This window comes from Pongo pygmaeus, chromosome 19 (genome assembly GCF_028885625.2).
Source record: "Pongo pygmaeus isolate AG05252 chromosome 19, NHGRI_mPonPyg2-v2.0_pri, whole genome shotgun sequence".
Classification (NCBI taxonomy): Eukaryota; Metazoa; Chordata; class Mammalia; order Primates; family Hominidae; genus Pongo; species Pongo pygmaeus.
Genome location: NC_072392.2, coordinates 99,119,753 through 99,140,119, shown reverse-complemented (window position 1 = coordinate 99,140,119; position 20,367 = coordinate 99,119,753). Strand labels below are relative to the sequence as shown.

The 20,367-nt window shown below is 52.7% G+C and overlaps 1 protein-coding gene across 3 annotated transcripts in view; it reads right to left on the bottom strand.

The window, feature by feature from the left end:
* RPTOR (regulatory associated protein of MTOR complex 1) overlaps positions 1–20,367 on the bottom strand; it is a 420,173-nt gene that overhangs the window by 125,626 nt on the left and 274,180 nt on the right. For all 3 annotated transcript variants that reach the window (XM_054458563.2, XM_054458564.2, XM_054458567.2), the window contains 3 exons: positions 18,674–18,774; positions 17,780–17,924; positions 2,766–2,841 (listed from right to left, as the gene is read on the bottom strand). In XM_054458563.2, the coding sequence (XP_054314538.1) occupies positions 2,766–2,841; positions 17,780–17,924; positions 18,674–18,774 (322 nt within the window). The remainder of the gene's footprint in view (positions 1–2,765; positions 2,842–17,779; positions 17,925–18,673; positions 18,775–20,367) is intronic.

Below are 20,367 nucleotides of genomic sequence, written 5' to 3'. Positions count from 1 at the left end.
GAGTGAGCTGCCGTGCGGTGAGAGTGAGCTGCCGTGCGGTGAGAGTGAGCTGCGGCGCGGTGAGAGTGAGCTGCGGCGCGGTGAGTGTGAGCTGCGGCGCGGTGAGAGTGAGCTGCCGTGCGGTGAGAGTGAGCTGCCGTGCGGTGAGAGTGAGCTGCCGTGCGGTGAGAGTGAGCTGCGGCGCGGTGAGAGTGAGCTGCCGTGCGGTGAGAGTGAGCTGCGGCGCGGTGAGAGTGAGCTGCGGCGCGGTGAGAGTGAGCTGCGGCGCGGTGAGAGTGAGCTGCCGTGCGGTGAGAGTGAGCTGCCGTGCGGTGAGAGTGAGCTGCCGTGCGGTGAGAGTGAGCTGCCGTGCGGTGAGAGTGAGCTGCCGTGCGGTGAGAGTGAGCTGCCGTGCGGTGAGAGTGAGCTGCCGTGCGGTGAGTGTGAGCTGCGGTGCTGTGAGAGTGAGCTGCGGTGCAGAGAGTGAGCTTACTCAAACAATGCTGAGTGACAGCGGGCAGGCACAAAGACTATACCCTGCAGGACTCCACGCATCCAAGCACAAAACTGGACAGGAAAGCGGCCACTGCTGGGGAAGGGAGGAGCTAAGAGGGGCGCCGAGGGGGCTCATGGGGGCTGCTTGATTTGGGTGTGATTACACGAGTATGCGCAGCTTGAAACATTCACCAAGCTGTACGTGTATGATGTGTACACTTTTCTATATGTAAGTTATACCTCCAATAAGATAAAAACAAAAGGAACCTAGTGTGTGGTCCACGTCAGTTATCCCCGGCTTGTCCTGACACCCCAACATGGTGAAATCATTCCCAAATGCAGAATATTGATTCTAGTTGTTTAGCATAGATAGAGTAAAATCCTTGAAAAGAAACTTGGCAAAGATACCTGGCACAGAAACCTAAGTATTCGTTTAGAAAGAGCACACATGCAAATAGAAACTGCATTATTTTATATAAAAGCAAATTGTTCTGATCTCTTAAAAGTACCGAGTGAAGCCACGCTCAGAGTACAGAAAGGCCAATTTCCCGAAGGTTTCCAAATATCTGTCTGCGGCAACAGGCCCAGAGCTCTTTGGAAAAGCGCAGGCACTCTGGGGCCACTCTGGCAGGCTAAGGGTGGGCAGGCGGCGTCTATGAAGGTCTGCCACTCTGCAGGAGACCCTGTCATTGCCCTCAAGATTTGTGGTCCAGCAGAAAGGGAGGGAAGGCCTTTGTCTAGAAGCCCAATGTTGGTGCCAAGCACATAGCGGGGAGCTGGCTTCGGCCTCACGGTTTAAAAGGCAGGGCAGTCTGCTATGCCCTTGAAAATACCCCATGAATACAAAGATGGGGTAGAAGTAAGTGGTGGGCATGGGGTGCTCACTGTAAATTTCTTCCAACTTTGCTGTAGGTTTGAAAATTTTCAAAATAAAATATTACCAAAAAATCAAGCAATAAGGGGAGGGTAACAGAAGATTATAAAAGAGAATAAAGCCCTCTTAAAAGGCCATTTTCCCAGTCATCCCACCCGTGGGGCATGTCAAAATCATCTGAGGAGTTAAAACACCCCACACAGGCACATCACACACACCTCATGCACACCCACTCATGCGTGCACACGCACACACGCATGCACACCCAGGCTCCTGACTGCGTGTGTTAAAAGCTTCCCTGACGGTTGTAATGTGCACTAGAAGTTAAAAGTCTGTGCAGTGGACGGAACCCTTCCTGACCATCGGCGCCTCTGCCCTGGGCTGGAGGGTGGCATCCTCGCATCAGTGACAGCTGGCTCTGGGGCACTGCCTGCACATGAATTCCCAAGGGCCCTGTGCTGGGCTCTGTCCAAAGCACTTTTCCTACATTAACTCCCTTTGTCCTCCCAGCGCCCCTGGGGTTGGATACCACCATAATCTCTCCCTTAAATTAGGAGACCGCGACACAGGAGGCGACCAAACTTGCTCTCGGTGGCACAGCTAGGCCCTGTGGCTCTGAGGCCTGACACGGTGGTGTCTCAGGTGTGGCCCCAGTGGGAGGCGGGGATGCTGGTCCCCTCCTGCCTCTGCCCAGGCTGCCGCCTCCCCCATCTCTGGCCTCCCCGTGTCTGCCGCGCCCTCTTGCCGATTCCTCCCTTGCGTTCTGCACAGATGTGAGAGGCTCCTCTTTCCTCATAGGTTTCCGGAGGGCAGGGCCTCCGTCTTATTTATCTCTTTTCAGACTTGACGCCTCAAATAAGGCAAAAGCTCATTAAGAAACCACGAGGGGGTCCTAGGCAGCTGATGCGAAGGCCCGGGGCCACCCTCACTTGCAGGTGCAGCGACTAAACCAAGATTCCGCCCTAGGGTAGCTCAGCTACCCAGCACCCGTGCAGTGCGGCAGGGGGAAGAATGCCCCTCCAGGGCTCAGCACCAAACCCTCCATGGATCACTGTCCCACAGGGCTGAGAGTCAGAGGACTGGGGGAGATCCACAATGCATCTGTGGTGAAAAGGCTAGAAAGTGTAACATGATCACCACTCACAGGGAGTGAGTCCGCATTAAGAAAAGTAAATCTGTAATAGCAAAATTTTGAGATAGGACTGTTTTAAAAGTTGATTCTTTCAAAGTCTAACTTTAAACCCTGGTTGACTCGATGTTTTAAACTCTGGCAACTACATTTTTTCCAGGCAGGTGAACAAAATCTCTGACACCTGAGAGTCCTGGGCACCACCCCCAGTCTGGGGGCTTTGCAGTCCAGGTGCCCAGAGAAGTGGCTGCCGCCGCGGACGCACAGGGTGCTCTTGGAGGGACTCACCCGAAATGCAGTGCCTTCCTCGATGATCGTCGGCAGCTGAGACAGACAGATGTCAACAGCCAGGTCCCAGGCTTGCCTGCGGAGAGAACAGAGGAAACCCACTGAGCATTATGGACGGGCTTCCACACGAGGCCACTTCACAGGGCACAGGAGGAGCCGGCTGAGCCTGGGCAGCAAGGGTCTGGGCAGAGGCCACGGCAGCTGGTGGGGGGAATGTTTACAGTTTCTCTGCGACTCAGATTTGGGCTGCAGAAGACGTCCGAGGGGAGGCCGGGAGAGAGTGCAGGCCGGGAACGCTGGTGGTGCCAGCATCCTCACCATTTTGTTTGTCACATTTTTTCTCTTTAAAATAAAATGAGAAAAAAGCCTGGAAAAATAAAGGAATGCTTCCCATTTTCAGCTGTGGTTTCTGACTGTGACTTGAACCCATGTAGCGGCAGCCCATGTGTTCTAAGCAGCTGCGGTCCCTGCATAGGCTCTGATGGGGCAGTGTCCTGGAGGGACGTGGGAGAGACACCGGGGCCAGGTCAAAGTGCCTCATCAGGAGGGGTCGGCGTGCAGTCAGGGAAAGGCGTCCTGGCGGTCAGGGCTGAGCTCTGCGCTGTGATGGTGCCATGGGCCCATCCCCGTCCCTCCCTTGCCTCCCCTCTGCTGCTCCCTGGTGTGGACGGCCACTTGCTCAGCCAGTTCCTGCCGCCTCCCTGTGGGTCTCCCCAGGCACCCTGCAGTCTGGGGTCTCCTACCATGCATAGAGCTGCTCCCCGCAAGCCATAGCGGCTCCACAGACCACCCGGGTGATGTGCTTCCCCTGTCGAGACCCCTTGTCACAGTAACCGACCACACTGTCCCTCCTGAGTTCTCCCCCTTGGACATTATGAGGCTTTCTCCTCCGGCCTCCCTCCCGTCACAGTGAACGCAAGACAGCCTCCTCCCCGGGCTCCTGACCCGGTCCTTCAGGGCCCTGCCGCTGCAGCTTCCACAGCCCTCTCCTTGCCTGCTCTCATCCTTGCTCAGGGCGCCCACTGCCACCTGCTCACTGACACCCCCAGACACTATTTAAAATGGCCTCACACCTCTCTCCAGAGCTCCGCACCCCAATTCTATTGCAGGACCAGCCGGCAGTCTGAATTGGACCTAACACCTCCAGGCCAGTTCCTGGGATTCCCAGGTGTAGGCAACAGCCTTACAGGGCACCCCCAGCCACCATCACCACCTTCCTAACGTGGCCTTGCCAGAGCCTCGGTGTTGTCCTAACAGCCCCCTCCCAGTGGGCCCCTCTGCCGGCACCTCCCTCCAGGCCAGCTGCCCTGTGAGCTTTCTTGGAGGCTCTAACACGGCCCCCCTAAGCCGTTCTGTGGCTCTGGCCTTCTCGTGATACCACAGGCCTGGCACACCCCAGCACCTCTGACATCTCCAGCCCTGTGGCAGAGGGACAGCAGCTGCCTCTGACCGACCCCTGCTTTGTGTCAGCTGCTCTACAAGGACACCGTGAGGGAGACATGATCATGAGACTGTTTCACCCTAGAGAGACAGCCACGCGCCCAAGGCCACAGAGCCACACGCTCAATTACTGACATCCCACAGGTGCCCTGGCATGCAGCTGTACCCAACTTCTTTCCCAGTGCCAGGCACATAGCAGGCTTTCAATACACATTGGCTAAATGAGAGTGAGGGCGAGCAGGAAAGCACCCTCTGTGTATGAGCAGCCCCGTGTGAGTTTCGAGAAGGAGAGAGGGAAGAAAAGAAGGTCTGACCGCGAGCCACGAGCCTGGGCTCTGCTCCCAGCTCTGCTATCCACTAGCTCCGGCCCAGGGAGCAGCTGACCTGCCTGCCTCGCCGCCTCATCCAGAGGATGGGGGCCTGACCAGGGAGCCCGTGTGGGAGGCTGCTTGGTGAAATTCAGCGTGTGGCTCTGGGGCTCTGGGCGCGTGGCTGTCTCTCTAGGATCCGTTTCACCATCTGTGAAATGGGCTCATGATCATGTCTCCCTCACAGCGTACTTGTAGAGAGGCTGACACAAAGCAGGGGTCAGTCAGAGGCAGCTGCTGTCCCCCCGCCACAACATCCACCATGAACTCTAAACTGGAAGTGAATTATCACCTCGCTCTCGGCACGGCCACAGAGCACCGTCTTGATCTCCGCGGATACAGGCTGAGTATTTCTTTTCTAAAATGCCTGGGACCGGAAGTGTTTTGGGTTTCCGGTATTTTCAGGTTTTGGAATATTTGCATATACATAATGAGATATCATGCGGATGGGACCCAAGTCTAAGAGCAAACTCCATTTATGTTTCATATACCTCTTACACACACAGCCTGAAGCGAATTTTACACAATTTTGTGCATGAAACAAAGTTTGCGTCCGCAAGGTCAGGAGGGGAACTGTCCACCTGTGGCAGTGTGGTGGCCCTCACAGTTTTGAATTTTGGAACATTTTGGATTTTTGAATTAGGGACACTCAACCTTGGTCGTAGGGATGGAGGAAGGACAGCAATCCCTTCAGCCCTACTCTCCCTTTCTGCTAGAAGTATGTTCCTTGTGGAAACCGAGTGATGATCAATATAATGGACTCTGCTTCTAGCACTGCGCTCTCTTCTCCTGGGTAATTTTCTAAGAGACTCAAGGACTCTATGTTATCTTTTAGGCTAATGACACTCCATGCTGCCGTGTCAAAGGGCATATTTTCTCAATGTCTTAGTAAAGGACCAAAATGAGAATGAAAAATGTTAAAATCCAGAAAAAAAAGTAAAAGTTTAAGATGAACAAAAGGACTAAAGAGCAATTTTTCACTTTCAAATATATGAAATATGTTTCAGTTTTCCCAAGACTGGCCCTCTTTGCACAAACATGCCCTTCCCCTGCCAATAGAGTTAAGAAGCAATCAGGAGATAATCAAAAGGCCTCAAAGTACGTGCAATAAATAGCTCCCATATACCCAGTGAATCCCCAGTTGCAGGCAAATGGTATTCAGCAGCATTGAGGGAGATTTTACTCTTTGTTAAGACAGAAGCAAAGTCAATTATTGCAATTAAATTCTATAAAGATTCCTTGAATTTAATCAAATAAAAAGTTTCTGCTTCAGGAGTTAGAAGAAAGTGTGTACAAGTTAGTGGAGGTGGAGGCGAGAGGAGGGCAGAGAGGGTGTCCGGGCCGTGGGCCGAGCAGACCAGTGTGGCACCCGGTGTGGCCTCGGGCATTGCTGGGCGAGGCGCTTTTGGAACCATGCCTCCCGGAAAGCCTATTCGCACGCTCTCCAAGGCCCTCGCTTGGTGTTGAAGGCCTGAACTGCACTGGAGACATCGCTCAGCACACCGGACAGGATACCGCCCAGCAAAGCTGTGTCAGAGCCACGGGTGACAATCTCTCTCGGACACGTGACCCATGTTTGCTGCAGTGGGACGCTGTGCTCCTAAAAGGCTGAGAGCCCACTTGGATCCAGCCCGGGGGGTGGGAGGCGGGGACTGACCCAGCTCCACATTTCACAGACCAGAAAAGCAGCCCCGGATGGTTCTGGTTTCACTGATGCACAGAGGCTCAGGAGGCTGCGGGGATGAGACAAAGCCCACGAAGAAAGGCTGTAGCTCGGCGCCCGGACGATGCGCGGAGGCTGCTCGGGGCCGTCCGGCTACCCAGGGCTGTGGACTCGAGGCAGAGCTGTCTACATGAGAGGAGGAAAAGAACTTTGTTCAAGTACCAATGAGAAGAAAGGATGTAAAAGAACACCTACAAACCGCTGAAAGACAAACGCTGGAACCCGATTATCAGCACACAGTGAAGTGGCCCTGAACCTCAAGCCACGGCTCGGCCTGGGCACGAAGGACAGCCCCACTCAGAGCAAGGCAGGGAAGACGGAGGTACTGGGAGGAGCTCGCACCCTGGCACCGCCTGCTGAGCAAGCCAGGGGCCCTCTCGGGGCCGTGGGTGGTTTATTTATTTATTTATTTAACCAAATTAAAGGGTCAGATCACCCATTAAATTCTCAAATTGCATGGCAACCTTTTTTTTTTTTTTGAGACGGAGTCTTACTCTGTCGCCCACGCTAGAGTGCAGTGGTGTGATCTTGGCTCACTGCAACCTCCGCCTCCCGGGTTGAAGTGATTCTCCTGCCTTGGTCTCCTGAGTAGCTGGGATTACAGGAATGCGCCACACGCCTGGCTAATTTTTGTATTTTTAGTAGAGACGGGGTTTCACCATGTTGGTCAGGCAGGTCTTGAACTCCTGACCTCAGGTGATCTGCCTGCCATGGCCTCCCAAAGTGCTGGGATTACAGGTGTGAGCCATTGCACCCGGCCTGCACGGCAACCTTTTAAACAGCAGAACAACGGTATTCTCTAATGAACATTTATCTGTTGATTAAAACTGGCTGCATTTTCTACAGTAAAATCAACACAAACTTGCAGCTCTAATTTGGGATTCCCGGCTAAAGACAAGTGGGAAAGTGGGTCCTATGTACACACGAGAGACCATGGTGGTGGGCTTCGGCAGCAGCCAGCCCTGTGAGGTTTGGCAGCACACGACAGCAGAAGGTGGGAGGGGACCGGGAAGGTGTCTGGATTAGCACTTCCCACAGCCTGCGATCAAGCTGCCTGGTGAAGCAGGGCTGGAGTGCTGGAGTGCAGATCTGAGGGGAGGAGGCTGTGATTAGCTGTGACCAGCTCATCTGCATCGTGGGCTCCTCCCCCCCGGCAGCTGGGGGCAGAGGGACTTTCTAAGCTGTTGGCTGCTCTGATGAGTCACTCGCCTGGAAAACATGTCATCCAGGCAAGAGCTGGGTTTTCAGGAAACAGCCCTGAGATGGCGGGTGCCCAGGAGGTGGGCTGGAGGAAAGCCGTCCAAGTCCAAGTCCGCACAGCCTCCATCTGCGCTGATCAGTCAGAGCGGCACCCGCCCCGGGAACAGAAAGCACAGGTTATTACCGCGGAGACACGCAGGGTTTCAGGACCCCTGAAATTGAAAGTGAAGGAGAATGACTCCCCGATGACTTTGCATCAAACATTAAACAGGAAGCCGGCTCTGAGTATTCATCACCGCCGCCGCGGCCTGAAGCAAACTGTAAATGCAGATGACTTTATGTTTTAACCTCAATGTTTGTTAGGCTTTGTTCCCTTTTTCCTCTTGCTAAAAATTCAACCTCTCCATCACCACCCAAGGAGTATAATAGCTAGACTGTACATTATTTATTCCAAATGCTCTTTTCTGCTACCTTTGCTGTGTGCTCCCTGGGGATGTACACACTTTGGTCTACTGATGAGGGGAGAAAAGAGCTCTGGGCATTGTTTTCGTGGCAGACAGCCCTGCAGAGCCCCCGGTGATGCTCCCACGGCGAGGAGCCCACCTCCACAGCAGCTCAGTCCTCAGTTGCAGTTGGCAAAATCTAGTAACAGAGGTGAGCACGATTCTGTTTCTGAGCCGAATGTTCTCCATCTGAGCGTCTGGGACCGCTTCTCACTCCTTTGTGCCTCCCTCCCTGCCCTTGTTAAGGAACAGGATTGGAGCTGGGACATGCCACTCAAGGTGGAGGCCACATTCCCTCCCTCCCTGGATGAGGCTGGACCAGACACTGCCACAGGACACGGGGGCAATGGGCATGTGAGCTCCAAGTCTGTCCCCCAGGCCTGAGCTGCCTCATCCACTCCTCGCGGCCTTCCCACCTGCGGGAACGTTGCCCCAGTGGCCAGCACGCACTTCCACGGGGGACGGAAGCCTCCAAGACAGGAGCCGCCTGCACCCTGACACCTGGGGCCACGGCAGCCTATGCTGCCAGTGCTCACACATGCCCATTTGTAAAGCCCCTGGGTCATGGGTTCCCAACGAATGGGTGTTTCAACTGGCACACCTACCTACCTCTGGGGAGAAAGGCAAACCATTCAATGGAGTTCTTCCACACTAACCCAGCCGGTGTCTCAAGAGGGGTGTTGGCTGCATGCCCTCCGTATCCACCTAGCTCAAGCCTTTATAGCCAGGCACCAACATCTTCCTTATCTCTGGCTCACATAAAGGCCCTCCAGAACCAAGACCAGTACCAAGTCTGTGTGCTTATGCCTCCCTAAATCTGCAACGTGGTAACATGGTGGGATGGACCGGCTTCTTGTTAAATTTTACTGTGTGCACAGTGATACACAGTGACACACAGGGATACACAGTGACACACAGGGATACATAGTGATACACAGGGATACACAGTGACACACAGGGATAAACAGCGACACACAGGGATACACAGCGACACACAGGGATACACAGTGATACATAGTGACACACAGGGATACACAGTGACACACTGACACACAGGGATACACAGTGACACAGAGGGATACATAGTGATACACAGGGATACACAGTGACACACAGGGATAAACAGCGACACACAGGGATACACAGTGATACATAGTGACACACAGGGATACACAGTGACACACAGGGATACACAGCGATACACAGTGACACAGGGATACACAGTGACACAGGGATACACAGTGATACATAGTGACACACAGGGATACACAGTGACACAGAGGGATACATAGTGATACACAGGGATACACAGTGACACACAGGGATAAACAGCGACACACAGGGATACACAGCGACACACAGGGATACACAGTGATACATAGTGACACACAGGGATACACAGTGACACACTGACACACAGGGATACACAGTGACACACAGGGATACACAGCGACACACAGGGATACACAGCGATACACAGTGACACAGGGATACACAGGGATACACAGTGACACACAGGGATACACAGCGATACACAGTGACACAGGGATACACAGGGACACACAGTGACACACAGGGATACACAGCGACACACAGGGATACACAGTGATACACAGTGACACAGGGATACACAGGGATACAGAGTGACACACAGGGATACACAGTGACACACAGGGATACACAGCGATACACAGTGACACAGGGATACACAGGGATACAGAGTGACACACAGGGATACACAGTGACACACAGGGATACACAGTGATACATAGTGATACACAGGGATACACAGGGAGATGCCGCTGCCCTCTGTGGAAGTTCACGGTCATCAGAGATCTGACATCTCTGCCTCCAGAGCCTGGGCGGGATTCCGATGGACAGTGATAAAGTCATGCATCAAATTCATCACGAGCGGCAAGGACTGCTCACATCTAAGAAGGCCTGGGGTTTCCCAGTCTTCCAGAAGCCTCCCTCCTGTGTCCAGACTAGTGAACTCACTCGTGTTAAGGATCATGGTGAGAGTGTTTAAGAGTTAGAATTAGACTTCAAATGTGAACATACCTAGGACAGAGTGGAGGTAAAATTCTGCAATGACGGACTCCACAGAATCAAATGCCTTATTGGAGTGGGATTTTCTCAGGGTGACATGGACTGAGGAATCGTCTCAGCCTCTGTGGGGAATGGAGAGGAGGCAGTGCTGGGGCCTGGTCTCTGGGCAGTGCAAGGGCAAGTACATGCCTTTCTGAAACCCGGGAAGGATGTGGAGCTAGTGCAAGCCAAACCTCTGTGCTTGCCTCTCCTCTCTCCTAAGCACCTTAATTTTGTAGCGGATTTGGGAAAACACACATTGGAACACATGGCTGCTATGGAATCTCCGCTGGGAAGCAAAGAGCTGCTTTAAAATGATGTTCCCTATTGGGCACAGTGGCGCACACCTGTTAATTCCAGCACTTTGGGAGGCCAAGGTGGGCGGAATGGCTGAGCTCAGGAGTTCAAGACCAGCCTGAGCAACCTGGTGAAACCTCATCTCTACAAAAAATACAGAACAATTAGCTGGGCATGTGCCTGTAGTCCCAGCTACTTGGGGATCTGACATGAGAGGATTGCTTGAGCCTGGGAGGTTGAGGCTGCAGTGAGCCAAGATCACACCACTACACTCCAGCCTGGGTGACAGAGCGAGACCCTGCCTCCAAAAAAAAAAAAAAAAAAGATGAAAATGATGCTCCCCATCATGGGAAGCCTCTGCCATTCCTGAGGAGCAGTGCACCTGCGATCTCACCTCAACTACCAAACTCCTTTCGAAGCCACTGGACAGTAGCAGCCCGTGCAAGGTGGCCCAGCGCGGGGGCACGGTGGGGCACAGCAGCCCGATGCCATGAGAAGGCCGTGCGTGAGCAGCTTCGGCAGAGCACCTGGAAAGGGCCTTTTACAAACTGTCAGCACTCAGAACTGGGGGGTGGTCTACTACTGTTAAACTCATTCCGATAAATTTTTTGCACACAGTGAACTGATACAGACTGAGAAACCCCCATTTTTTGACATAATGTTTTGGTGGCAGTGAGAGGAGAGGAAATGAGAGAACTGGGTGGAGCTGGAGTTGGAGTGGGGGGGGAGGGGGGGGTCGGCACTGGTCAGTGGCCAAGGTGGCAAGTCCACCTCAGTCAGGTTTGTTCTCTAGAAACTGAGGCCAGTGGAGCTGCCCTGACTCCAGGAAACCAGGAAGACGCCACAGAACAGAGAAGCCAGCGGGGAGAATCTGTGTACACCTACAGCATGGGACCTGCTGTCCCGACTCCTGACCAGCCAGACCACGTTTCCAGTCTTTCTTCTCCTACGAGGATCTAGGATCTTCTCCAAATCTAAAGCCCAATTTTTACATTCAATTCCCTATCAAAGTTGGTTCATGAGATAATTTTCAGCATTAAATGGAACTGACTCGTGTTTACTTTTTAGCTCCAGATTCATGCTGGCATCCTTGTTGCTGAAAACCCTCCCCAGAGAACGTGTGAAATGCAAGTGATTCGCCCTGAATTCACACCATCATTGATTTCTGTACAAAGAACCCTTTAATATTACTTATTTGGCACTTCCCAGCATAGAAAGACAAGAAGTCACGATGTCAGACCTTGCAGAAAATATCCCTAACTAGAGAGGACCCTTGGACACGCACAGGAGGGGCTGAGGAAGAAGAGTGGGGGAAGCGTCCTGAGACTCGGCCGCAAGTCGCCGCGGACGCCACCCTCTCCATGCACACGGCACTGCCATGTCTATGGGCCGCCCCCCATGCTGGGAGCTGAGGCACCGAGGGCTTCACTGAAGCCTCTGTCCCTAGGGGTTCATGGCCCAGCTTGGAGCAGGCAGGCTGCAGGCCGCTATCTGGTTGGATGTGTCTGGTCGGGCTCACAGAATGTTTTTTAATGCCACGTTAGATTATCAACATCTAATAATCAGATAATTAAAAATGAAAATATGAACTTTTGGCTACTCTATGACTGGCAACTGTGGCCAAAACCGCCCCACAGAGCCCCGGCTGGACTGAGCACAGCCCGGGCGCTGCCCTACCCATGCCCGCGCCCTCCTGGACACCAGCCCGGTCTTTCTGCTGTCTGAAAGCCCCCATGCCTGCCTCTCAGGCAACTCTACCAGTCATGATTTTCCTCATGTAAAGAAGTATTCAATTATTTCTTCTGTGTGTCTCTAGTTCTGAATTTATGAACAATAATGCCTTGGCCATAAAGACTCTATTTTTAAAAATTGCTTTTAGTGCTTCGAAGGCTTAGAAAACCTACAGGCAGACTTTTAATTAACCAAAATAATATCTATCAATTTTTTAAATGGAGAACCATCACTCCAATTGTACCACCCTGGCACAAGCATCATTAATGATTATTTATAAATCTATTTAGTGTTTTATTGCTGTGTGTACTATATATTTTAACATAGATATTAACTGTATTGCTGATGCAATTTGGTGTTCTGTTTCTCTCATTTAACATATATTTTGCATTGTCATGAATAAAATTTTAAGACTGCTTACATTTTCTTTTAAGTATCCAGATCTGAATTTACATTCCTGTTCTGTTAGGTAGCAGAGTTATTCCCAATTTTTCCCTCTTATAACCAATGTTCTGACAAATGGCTTGATTTGTCCTTGTCTTTCAGAACATCCCATTAGTCCCGTTGCTTGGTTTTTCCTTAGCGACCTGCTTCAGTTACGCTCCTAAGCCAGGTCACAGTTGGTTGTGGGGCAAAGAGGCCAGGCATTCAAAGGCAGCGTGAGTGCGGTGGGCAGGCAGGTGGGTGGCCACCGGGGCCAGCACTGTAAAGGCCGTAAAGCCAAGGCAGGGGACAGGGGCCTCAGGTCAGTGAGGTCCCAACCAACAGCAGTCCCAAGCCAGGCGGGTCTCGGCTGCGCATCGAAGGGTAGGAGTCACCAAGACGACTCGGATCCCAGGACAGGGCTGCTGACTCCCCAGCAGCTTCCCATGTCCAGCTGGAGGGAAAACCCCAGGGCTCTGTTCCGCAGGTGGGATGCGGCTGACTGCAAAATGCAAGGAATGCCACCTGCCACGGGGTTCTCATATGAGGCGCACGTCCTTCCTGAGACCTCGCATGGGCTCCTGCTCCCAGGAGCGTGACTACAGCAGGTCGCTAAGTGCCACTCCCTGCTCGTCTCTGCCTGATCAGACTCGTTCAGACACCGGGGAAGCTTCCTCACGCTGACAACGATGCTGTGATCCACCAGCACGGTGGCCATGTGTAACAAGAGGTGACAAGAGCTTTCCTCCCTGGTTAAACACCACTTTTGCCTGGGTGCACTCCTGTCCCAGGGATGTGCCTGAAACAGAAGCTCATGCGCGTACATCCCATGACTCAGCACGTACGCCGCTAAGTCAGCATGGGGCAGGCTGGCACTAGGCGGTTGGAGCCACAGCCTGGCCCTGCCATGCAGGTCCTCACTCACCCCAGTTTCTCATCAGTAAAATGGGCATATTGATAGCAAAAATCGTAGCTTTGTGGCAGCACCTGCTGTGAGGGGGAGATGGCCTAACAACTGTAAAGCCCAACACGCAGCAGGCGCTTCATCAATCAGTCACTGGAATTCCCGTTCTTACGTGACCACCTGTGCTCACCCGCCGTGACTGGTGTGCCTCAGGGCAGCGGTGGTCAGTCGCTCCCTGGGCTCTGCGACTTTACTCTCACGCTCTCCAAACCCCAGCACGGTTCACCAGCTGAGGTAGACAGGCTCGAATGTGGCCCCAGGACCCCGGTCCCAGGTGTGGCCTCTCCCTGGGGGTGCAGGTGGGACCTGAGACTGCTTTCAACCAGCAGAATATGGCAACGGTGACGGCTGCTGTGACTCGGTGTAGCACTAGGTGAGGCTGCAGCACCCGGCTCCCGCGCTGGCTCTGAGGGGTGCGAGGCCAAGCTAAGGACCCCACTGGTGGGGACGGCGGGTGGTCTCAACTGAGAAGGCGGCCTTAACCTGGTGGGACCCTGCACAGATAACCTGGCTGAGCCCCACAGCAGGAACTGGATCTGGAGGCGACGTGCTGTTCTGAGCTGCCGAGTCTGCAGCGACACTGCTGTCACACAGGAGTAGATGGCTAGTGCCCTCCCTAGTGCTGTTTCCACCTTCAAATTCTATTTCCCACGAGTGGCGCTGGAGGAACTCCTATTACTAAGCAGAGGGAGATGCGTCCACCAGAAGGGCCATGACTCGTCTGTAATCTGTGAATGAGGTTTTCTTCTTTCAGCACAAATCAGCTTCAATTTGGCACAGCTGCCCCCCGGGTGTTCACATTCACTGCTTTGCCATGAAGCCTGGAGCCCGAGCCTGGCGTGAGTCACTCCTGCTCGCCTCTTCCTTCCCGCGGGCCGAGCGGCTGACTAAAGCTCCCTTCATGCTCACGTCAGTTGCCAGGGCAGGACGCAGATGTGTGCCCAAGGTGTGAGTTTAAAAAAGAAAAAGGAAAAAAATCCAAGCGCATAATGTTTCTTCTGCCGGTTGAAGGTGAAACCCCAAAGCCACCCAGGCCGTCGGCAACAGCAGGGCGAGTTCTAGCTGCATGGCTGGTGGAGCCCACAGGTGTGCCCAGTGGCCAGTGGTGATGGCACAGGGAGCCACCCTGTGCACCCCACTGAAGGAGCCCTGCCCTTCACCACTCCTGGCCTGGTTCTTCTTCAGTCTTCATCCCTGATGTCCGTCAAACCCAACCATGGGGACACAGTGACACCTGGCAGAAGGGTGCCAGGGACCAGGAGGAGGCCAGGGCGGTGCTTCCCTGCCCCAGCCTAGGAACTAAGGGCATCGCCGCTGTGATTCTACATGAACACAATTCACTCCACTGTACCTGGGCTGGCCCGGAGGCCCCGGCTGCTGGCAGTGGCTGCACCAGTGGCCGCTACAGTGGCCGGGTGCCGCTGGTTGCAGTCTTCTAGTCCAGCCCTGCGGTTACTGCCACAGGCCTCAGCAGGGCCTGGTGACGAGCTCTGCACAGCCGGCTGGGAAGAGTCACTTTCCCGGATGAGGAGAGGAAACGTGTTTCTTGCAAACGGGCTGTGTGCTTGTGGAAGAGCTCCTCTGCGCTGCCCTTCCTCTGCTCTCAAGGGCCCCATCAAAATGGGGCTGGGGGTAACAGCAGCCCCGGGTAAGGCAGGTGAGATTTTCTCTTACAGCAAGACACTGTGAGGGAGGGGCCGGGATCCCCTTCAGGATAAAGGTTTTCTTGCCCCAGCTGCTGGGGGCACCACAGGCAGGCGGCTCACGGCTGTCAGGCCCCCTTCTGGGTGGCCTATGTCTGACAACCAATGCAGAAGAAGGCCCACTCACCTCCCATCCCATCCTCAGAGCTCCCCAGGGCCGGCGGAGGTGAGCCTGACTTCTCTCTGCCCATCCCCCCCCACCGCTGACCCAGGGCTGCTTCACTCACGAGCAGTGTCGTGACACCAGCCTCCGTCTCCGTCTACTTCCCAGACAGCCCACCCTGCAACAACCAGGAGAAGAACGCGCCCGAAAGGGAAGCGGGAGGACACAACGCCGCAGGCCGCATGTGGTGGGATGATGGACCATGCGGGCTGGATCACTAAAGGCGCACATTAGCCCAAGCGGAGCCTCTGACACACTCAGGGAGGTCAGAACCAGGAGAGGAGAAAAGCCCGAGTGTCCACGGTGACCGTCAGGAAGAGGGGCCGCGAGGCACCCTTGTGATGCGGTCCCCAGGCTCTCTGGGCCTCTGTGGATTGCGACATCACCTCATGATTCTCTAGTGCAACAAATAAGCACAGGTGAGGGCTGGCTCTGTGAGGCTCCAGGGAGCGGAGTCTGCAGAAGAGCTGGCCTTTTTTCTGGGCAGGGAAGGGCGTCCCCAGCAGGGCTGGGACAGGCTGCAGCTAGGCCTAGACAAGGACCTTCTATAAAGCAGCACTGATACAAATGCTGGCACTCAGAAAACTTCTGAGGGGCCAGTCCTACAAAGCAGTCTCTAGACGGAGAGGTGGGATGTGGCTGCCCTGTGCCGACCTCGCCTCGCCACGCGGCCTCTAGATGGAGAGGTGGGATGTGGCTGCCCCACGCTGGCCTCGCCACATGCCCCTCCCTGCACCTGTCCTCGCCTGCTCACCCCTCCTGGCTGCTGTCTGTTCTCTGGCTCTGGTCTTTGACCACAGACTCCAATGTGATGCCACTGTCTTTAATTCTGCGCAGCTGAGCACATCAGATAGGAGGTGCTTTTACATCTGGAGAAAACATACGCCAGAAGGAAAAAGGTTTCCATGGACTGATTCCTGGTAAGGGGAACTTGCAAGCCCGGAGGCCCTGCCCGGCCCCGCTCTGAGCGCTCAACCGGCTCCCAGCGCCCGACTAGTTTTTGATCCAGGATCTGATGTGGCACTGACCCCTCAGCCTTTTTTTCTTTTTCCTTCCTTTTTTAAAAGAAATGTATTACAAAAACCTGTCTTAGACAAAATAGAGACAGGATTTAAGGCCCTACTTTTCTTAAAGGAATAAGGCCATTTTGAGAATATACTCTTTCAAAAATGCTCTAAGTATTTATTTTAAAAAAATGTTCATTTTAAATATTTATTCTAAGTATTGCAAAGGCTTTTCAAACAACTCTCTCTTTTACAGCTCTGTTATTCATGGATTCGTGAAAAATAAATGTGTGGTGGTTTTATTTACACATTATTGAAATGGTTTACTTCAATTTCCTTTTCTCCTTATCAGGGTTCTCTATTTTATCTTACAGACTCTTAAGAAGGATACGGATCACGCATATGCTTTAACTTTTCTGTTTAAAGTCCAAGCACTGTGCTGGGTATAATGTATTTTGATCTATCGCATATAAATATTTATTATAAACATTAAAAATTAGATTATTTCTAACTTTTCTGGAGTGGGTGATGGGTAGTGAGTTTAGATTCCTTCTTGCTTCTCTGGGTTTCCAGAGTTGAGGGAAAGTGGTCCTGTACACGTTTAAAAAGAAAACACAAAACATTAGCTAAAATAAGCTTGGCCATGAAAATACGCCACACGATGGCTTCTGCGGCTAGGCATACGTTAATCGCTCTTTCAAAAATATTGTTGTTGTTAGGGTTTCTCCCATTGACGAACAGAAATATTTTTCCTTTGTTTTAATACCATTTTAGAATTTGCCCAAACCTGCTTCTGTTAGGACAGCCACAGAACAGAAAGAAACCAAACGTCTTCAAATATAATGCCTAGACTAAAAACAAATCACATCACTGTCACTGTTACTACTATTAGGAGTTGTATAAATAGTAGCAACTCAGCAATGGGAGAGAACTATAACCAATAGTCATAAAAGATTACACTTATGAGTGTGTGTGTGTGTGTGTGTGTGTGAAATAAGCATAAAAACTAATTGATCATGAGCCCAACAGTTTAATTCTCTAGAGCGATCTTGCATGTGCTTCATAAATTCAAGTCAGCAAGTTATTTTCTCACTACTGGTTTCTAAAAGGTTAGAAACTCTCTTGCAAAGTGCTACCCTCCCGAGTAGCAGAGCTGTGAGGCTTCAGCGGGCTGCTGCTCCTGTGCAGTCCTAAAAGGTCCTCCAAGGCTTCTGCCCTCCGAAGGAGACCCCCACTCCTCTGTGTGGAGATCTCTGGGAACCCTGCATTTAGCTTCACTTGTTAATGCTACACGGGGTCCCCAAGTTAGGTGTGGGGCCTCCCTGCCCAGCTCCGTGCAATTCCATGACATCACAGTGCCGCGAAGGGCGGGGGAGCACAGCACCCGGAGGATCCTGAAACACTCACCACATGGCGTGCATGTACGTGGGCGGCAGACGCGGGCTGCTGACGGGAGTGCAGTTATACGACCTCATAATCCTTTCCGCCAATAAAAAATTTCGAAACAGACTAGCCACCAGCAAGTCCTGTCTGAAGAGCTTTTGGAAGAGATCTGAGGGCAGATAAAAGATAAAAAGGAGTCTTCAGTGACATTTAAAGCCAAATACACAAATCCACTTCTATCAAAAATTACTAAAGTTGGGACTAATATGCATATTTCCCATCAGCAACACACACACACGCTTAAACACACACACATGCACACACACTTAAACACACACGTGCACAAATATACATGCGTGCACACATGCGTGCACCTATAGATACATTACACATGTGCACACATACACAAATACACACATGCACACACATACATGTGTACACATACACGAATACACACACGGACACAAATATGCATATACACACGTGTATGCATACACATGTACACGTGTACACACACAGTGCACATATACATACATGTGAACAAACACCCTAAATCAACCAATCAATAAAAAATACAAACAAGTCTTACAACAGCAATTCTGGTTTCCAGCCAGTGTGAATAATGCCAACGACTCTGAGGATAAGCCGCCGGCGAGCGGTAAGGGCTGTGCTAACAGTCAGGGCCAACGCTGACACGCAGTCTCTCCACACCACTGTTCTGAGAACCTGGCGTGCAGTAACTCACCCCCTCGCAGACACCTCCTCAGGTGGTCGCCTTCTACTTTTCAGCCCCTCCCACTGTCTTCCTCACTAGCGAGGCACTCACGGATCCTATCTGACTCCTCTCACGTCCGAGAGTCGGCTCCCCGCGCGCTCAAGGCCATAGCCTCCCTCCCCAAGGCCCGGCCCGCGCCTCACCCCGGGGGAGCACGTTCCACGCGATGGTGTCCGTGATAGCTGTGAAGATCCAGTTGAGTTCACCCAGGGGCGTCCTCCTGTCGTTCAGGCGGCCAGGGATCCTAGAAAACACGAGGCGTTCTCACGAGTGATGCCACAGCTCTGAGAGCAGGGAATGCAAGAAAAAAGGGAGCGGGTGGCGAAAGGCTCTGAGCAGAGGGAGGAAGGCTCTGAGCAGAAGCTCGGCGCACGGCAGGGAGAATCAAACTCTCCATGAGCTCACAGCTCAGAGCTCAACCTCCATCTGCAGCTTTCCTCCTTCCCGTACATCTCCAAAACGGTTGCTTCCTCTGGTGTCCCCAGACGTACAGACCAAGCCCAGCTGGTCACACACATGGTTCCCGCGGACCGCTGACTGGACCCCAAGGGCAGTCCGTGGCACGTACTGAAAGCAGTCCACATCACACTCTGCAAGTTTATACCTCAGCCACCGAACGCCGTGGAAGCGCACCGTCCACGCTGGGGGGAGTCTCGCCCACAAGGTCTACTTTGCTCCCGTGTATTCAACACGCAGCTGATACCTGCGACAGGGATGTGGGGATCGCCAGTGCGCGCGCCCAGGCCCCGTCCTAAGGGTCTAGGGGGAAGGACAGGTAACAGGCAAATAAACAAGCACACATGAGAGATGGCAAGTGACGGTAGATGACGCAGAGACAAATACGACAGAGAGTGGGCGGGGGGATGAGGCTGCTGCCCTTTCACATGGGGCAGGCGGCACCAAGGACTACTCCTCAGCCGTGAGGACAGAACCATGACTTTTGCAGCAACTTGGATGGAGCTGGAGGCCATTATTCTAAGTGAAGTAACTTGGAATGGAAAACCAAATGCCACATGTTCAGAGCCATGAGCGTGATTCCGCTATCGATAAGATTTAGCTGATCAGCAATTCCCATTGTAGGAACCATCTGATGGCACTGTCTTCATAAGAATAATATTCAAAAAGGCTGTGCTCCAGTAACACAGGGTAGCTGAATTCAGCGAACTTCTTTTCTTAAATTGTTGTAGTGGAGTCCCACTGTGTTGCCCAGGCTGCTCTTGAACTCCTGGGCTCAAGGGATCCTCCCGCCTCACCCTCCCAAAGTGTTGGGATTACAGGCATGAGCCATCATGCCCAGCCTAAGCAAGCTTCTTAATATAATTCTTCAACACATGCTCTTTCTTTCCTTTAGGAACAAAAAATAACGTCTTATTTCCTCAAAATAGGTTCAGTGATAGGACAAGAAAAAGGAGAAATTGAGAAGTTAGTATAATATTCTAAAGCAGCACTGTTGCTCAAACAATGCCAGAAGTCTCAAACAAAGATTTTTAAATTCAAGAAAAATTTTGACCTCCACAGTGGAGACCAGTTTACCCAACATCAAGGTTTTATAGTCAGGCTGCTGGCCAGGACGGGGATGACTGAGAAGCACCTTTCATTAGCTGTGTGGGTGGCGGAGGGCGGGCATCATGAAGGATTCTCGCCATTTAAAAGAAACCAGGGCCTGGAGGCAAACACACGGCACAAGGACAGCAGAGACTCGTCTCAGCTCCTCTTCCTTCTCCCCAGTCTGCTCTCGCTTCAGAACAAGCATGTCCACTGCACGCAGGAGGAATGGGCAGGCTGCCTGCCCTCGGACCTCCGAGCAGGGGAGTGAGGAAAAGCAAAGGCGCCCACC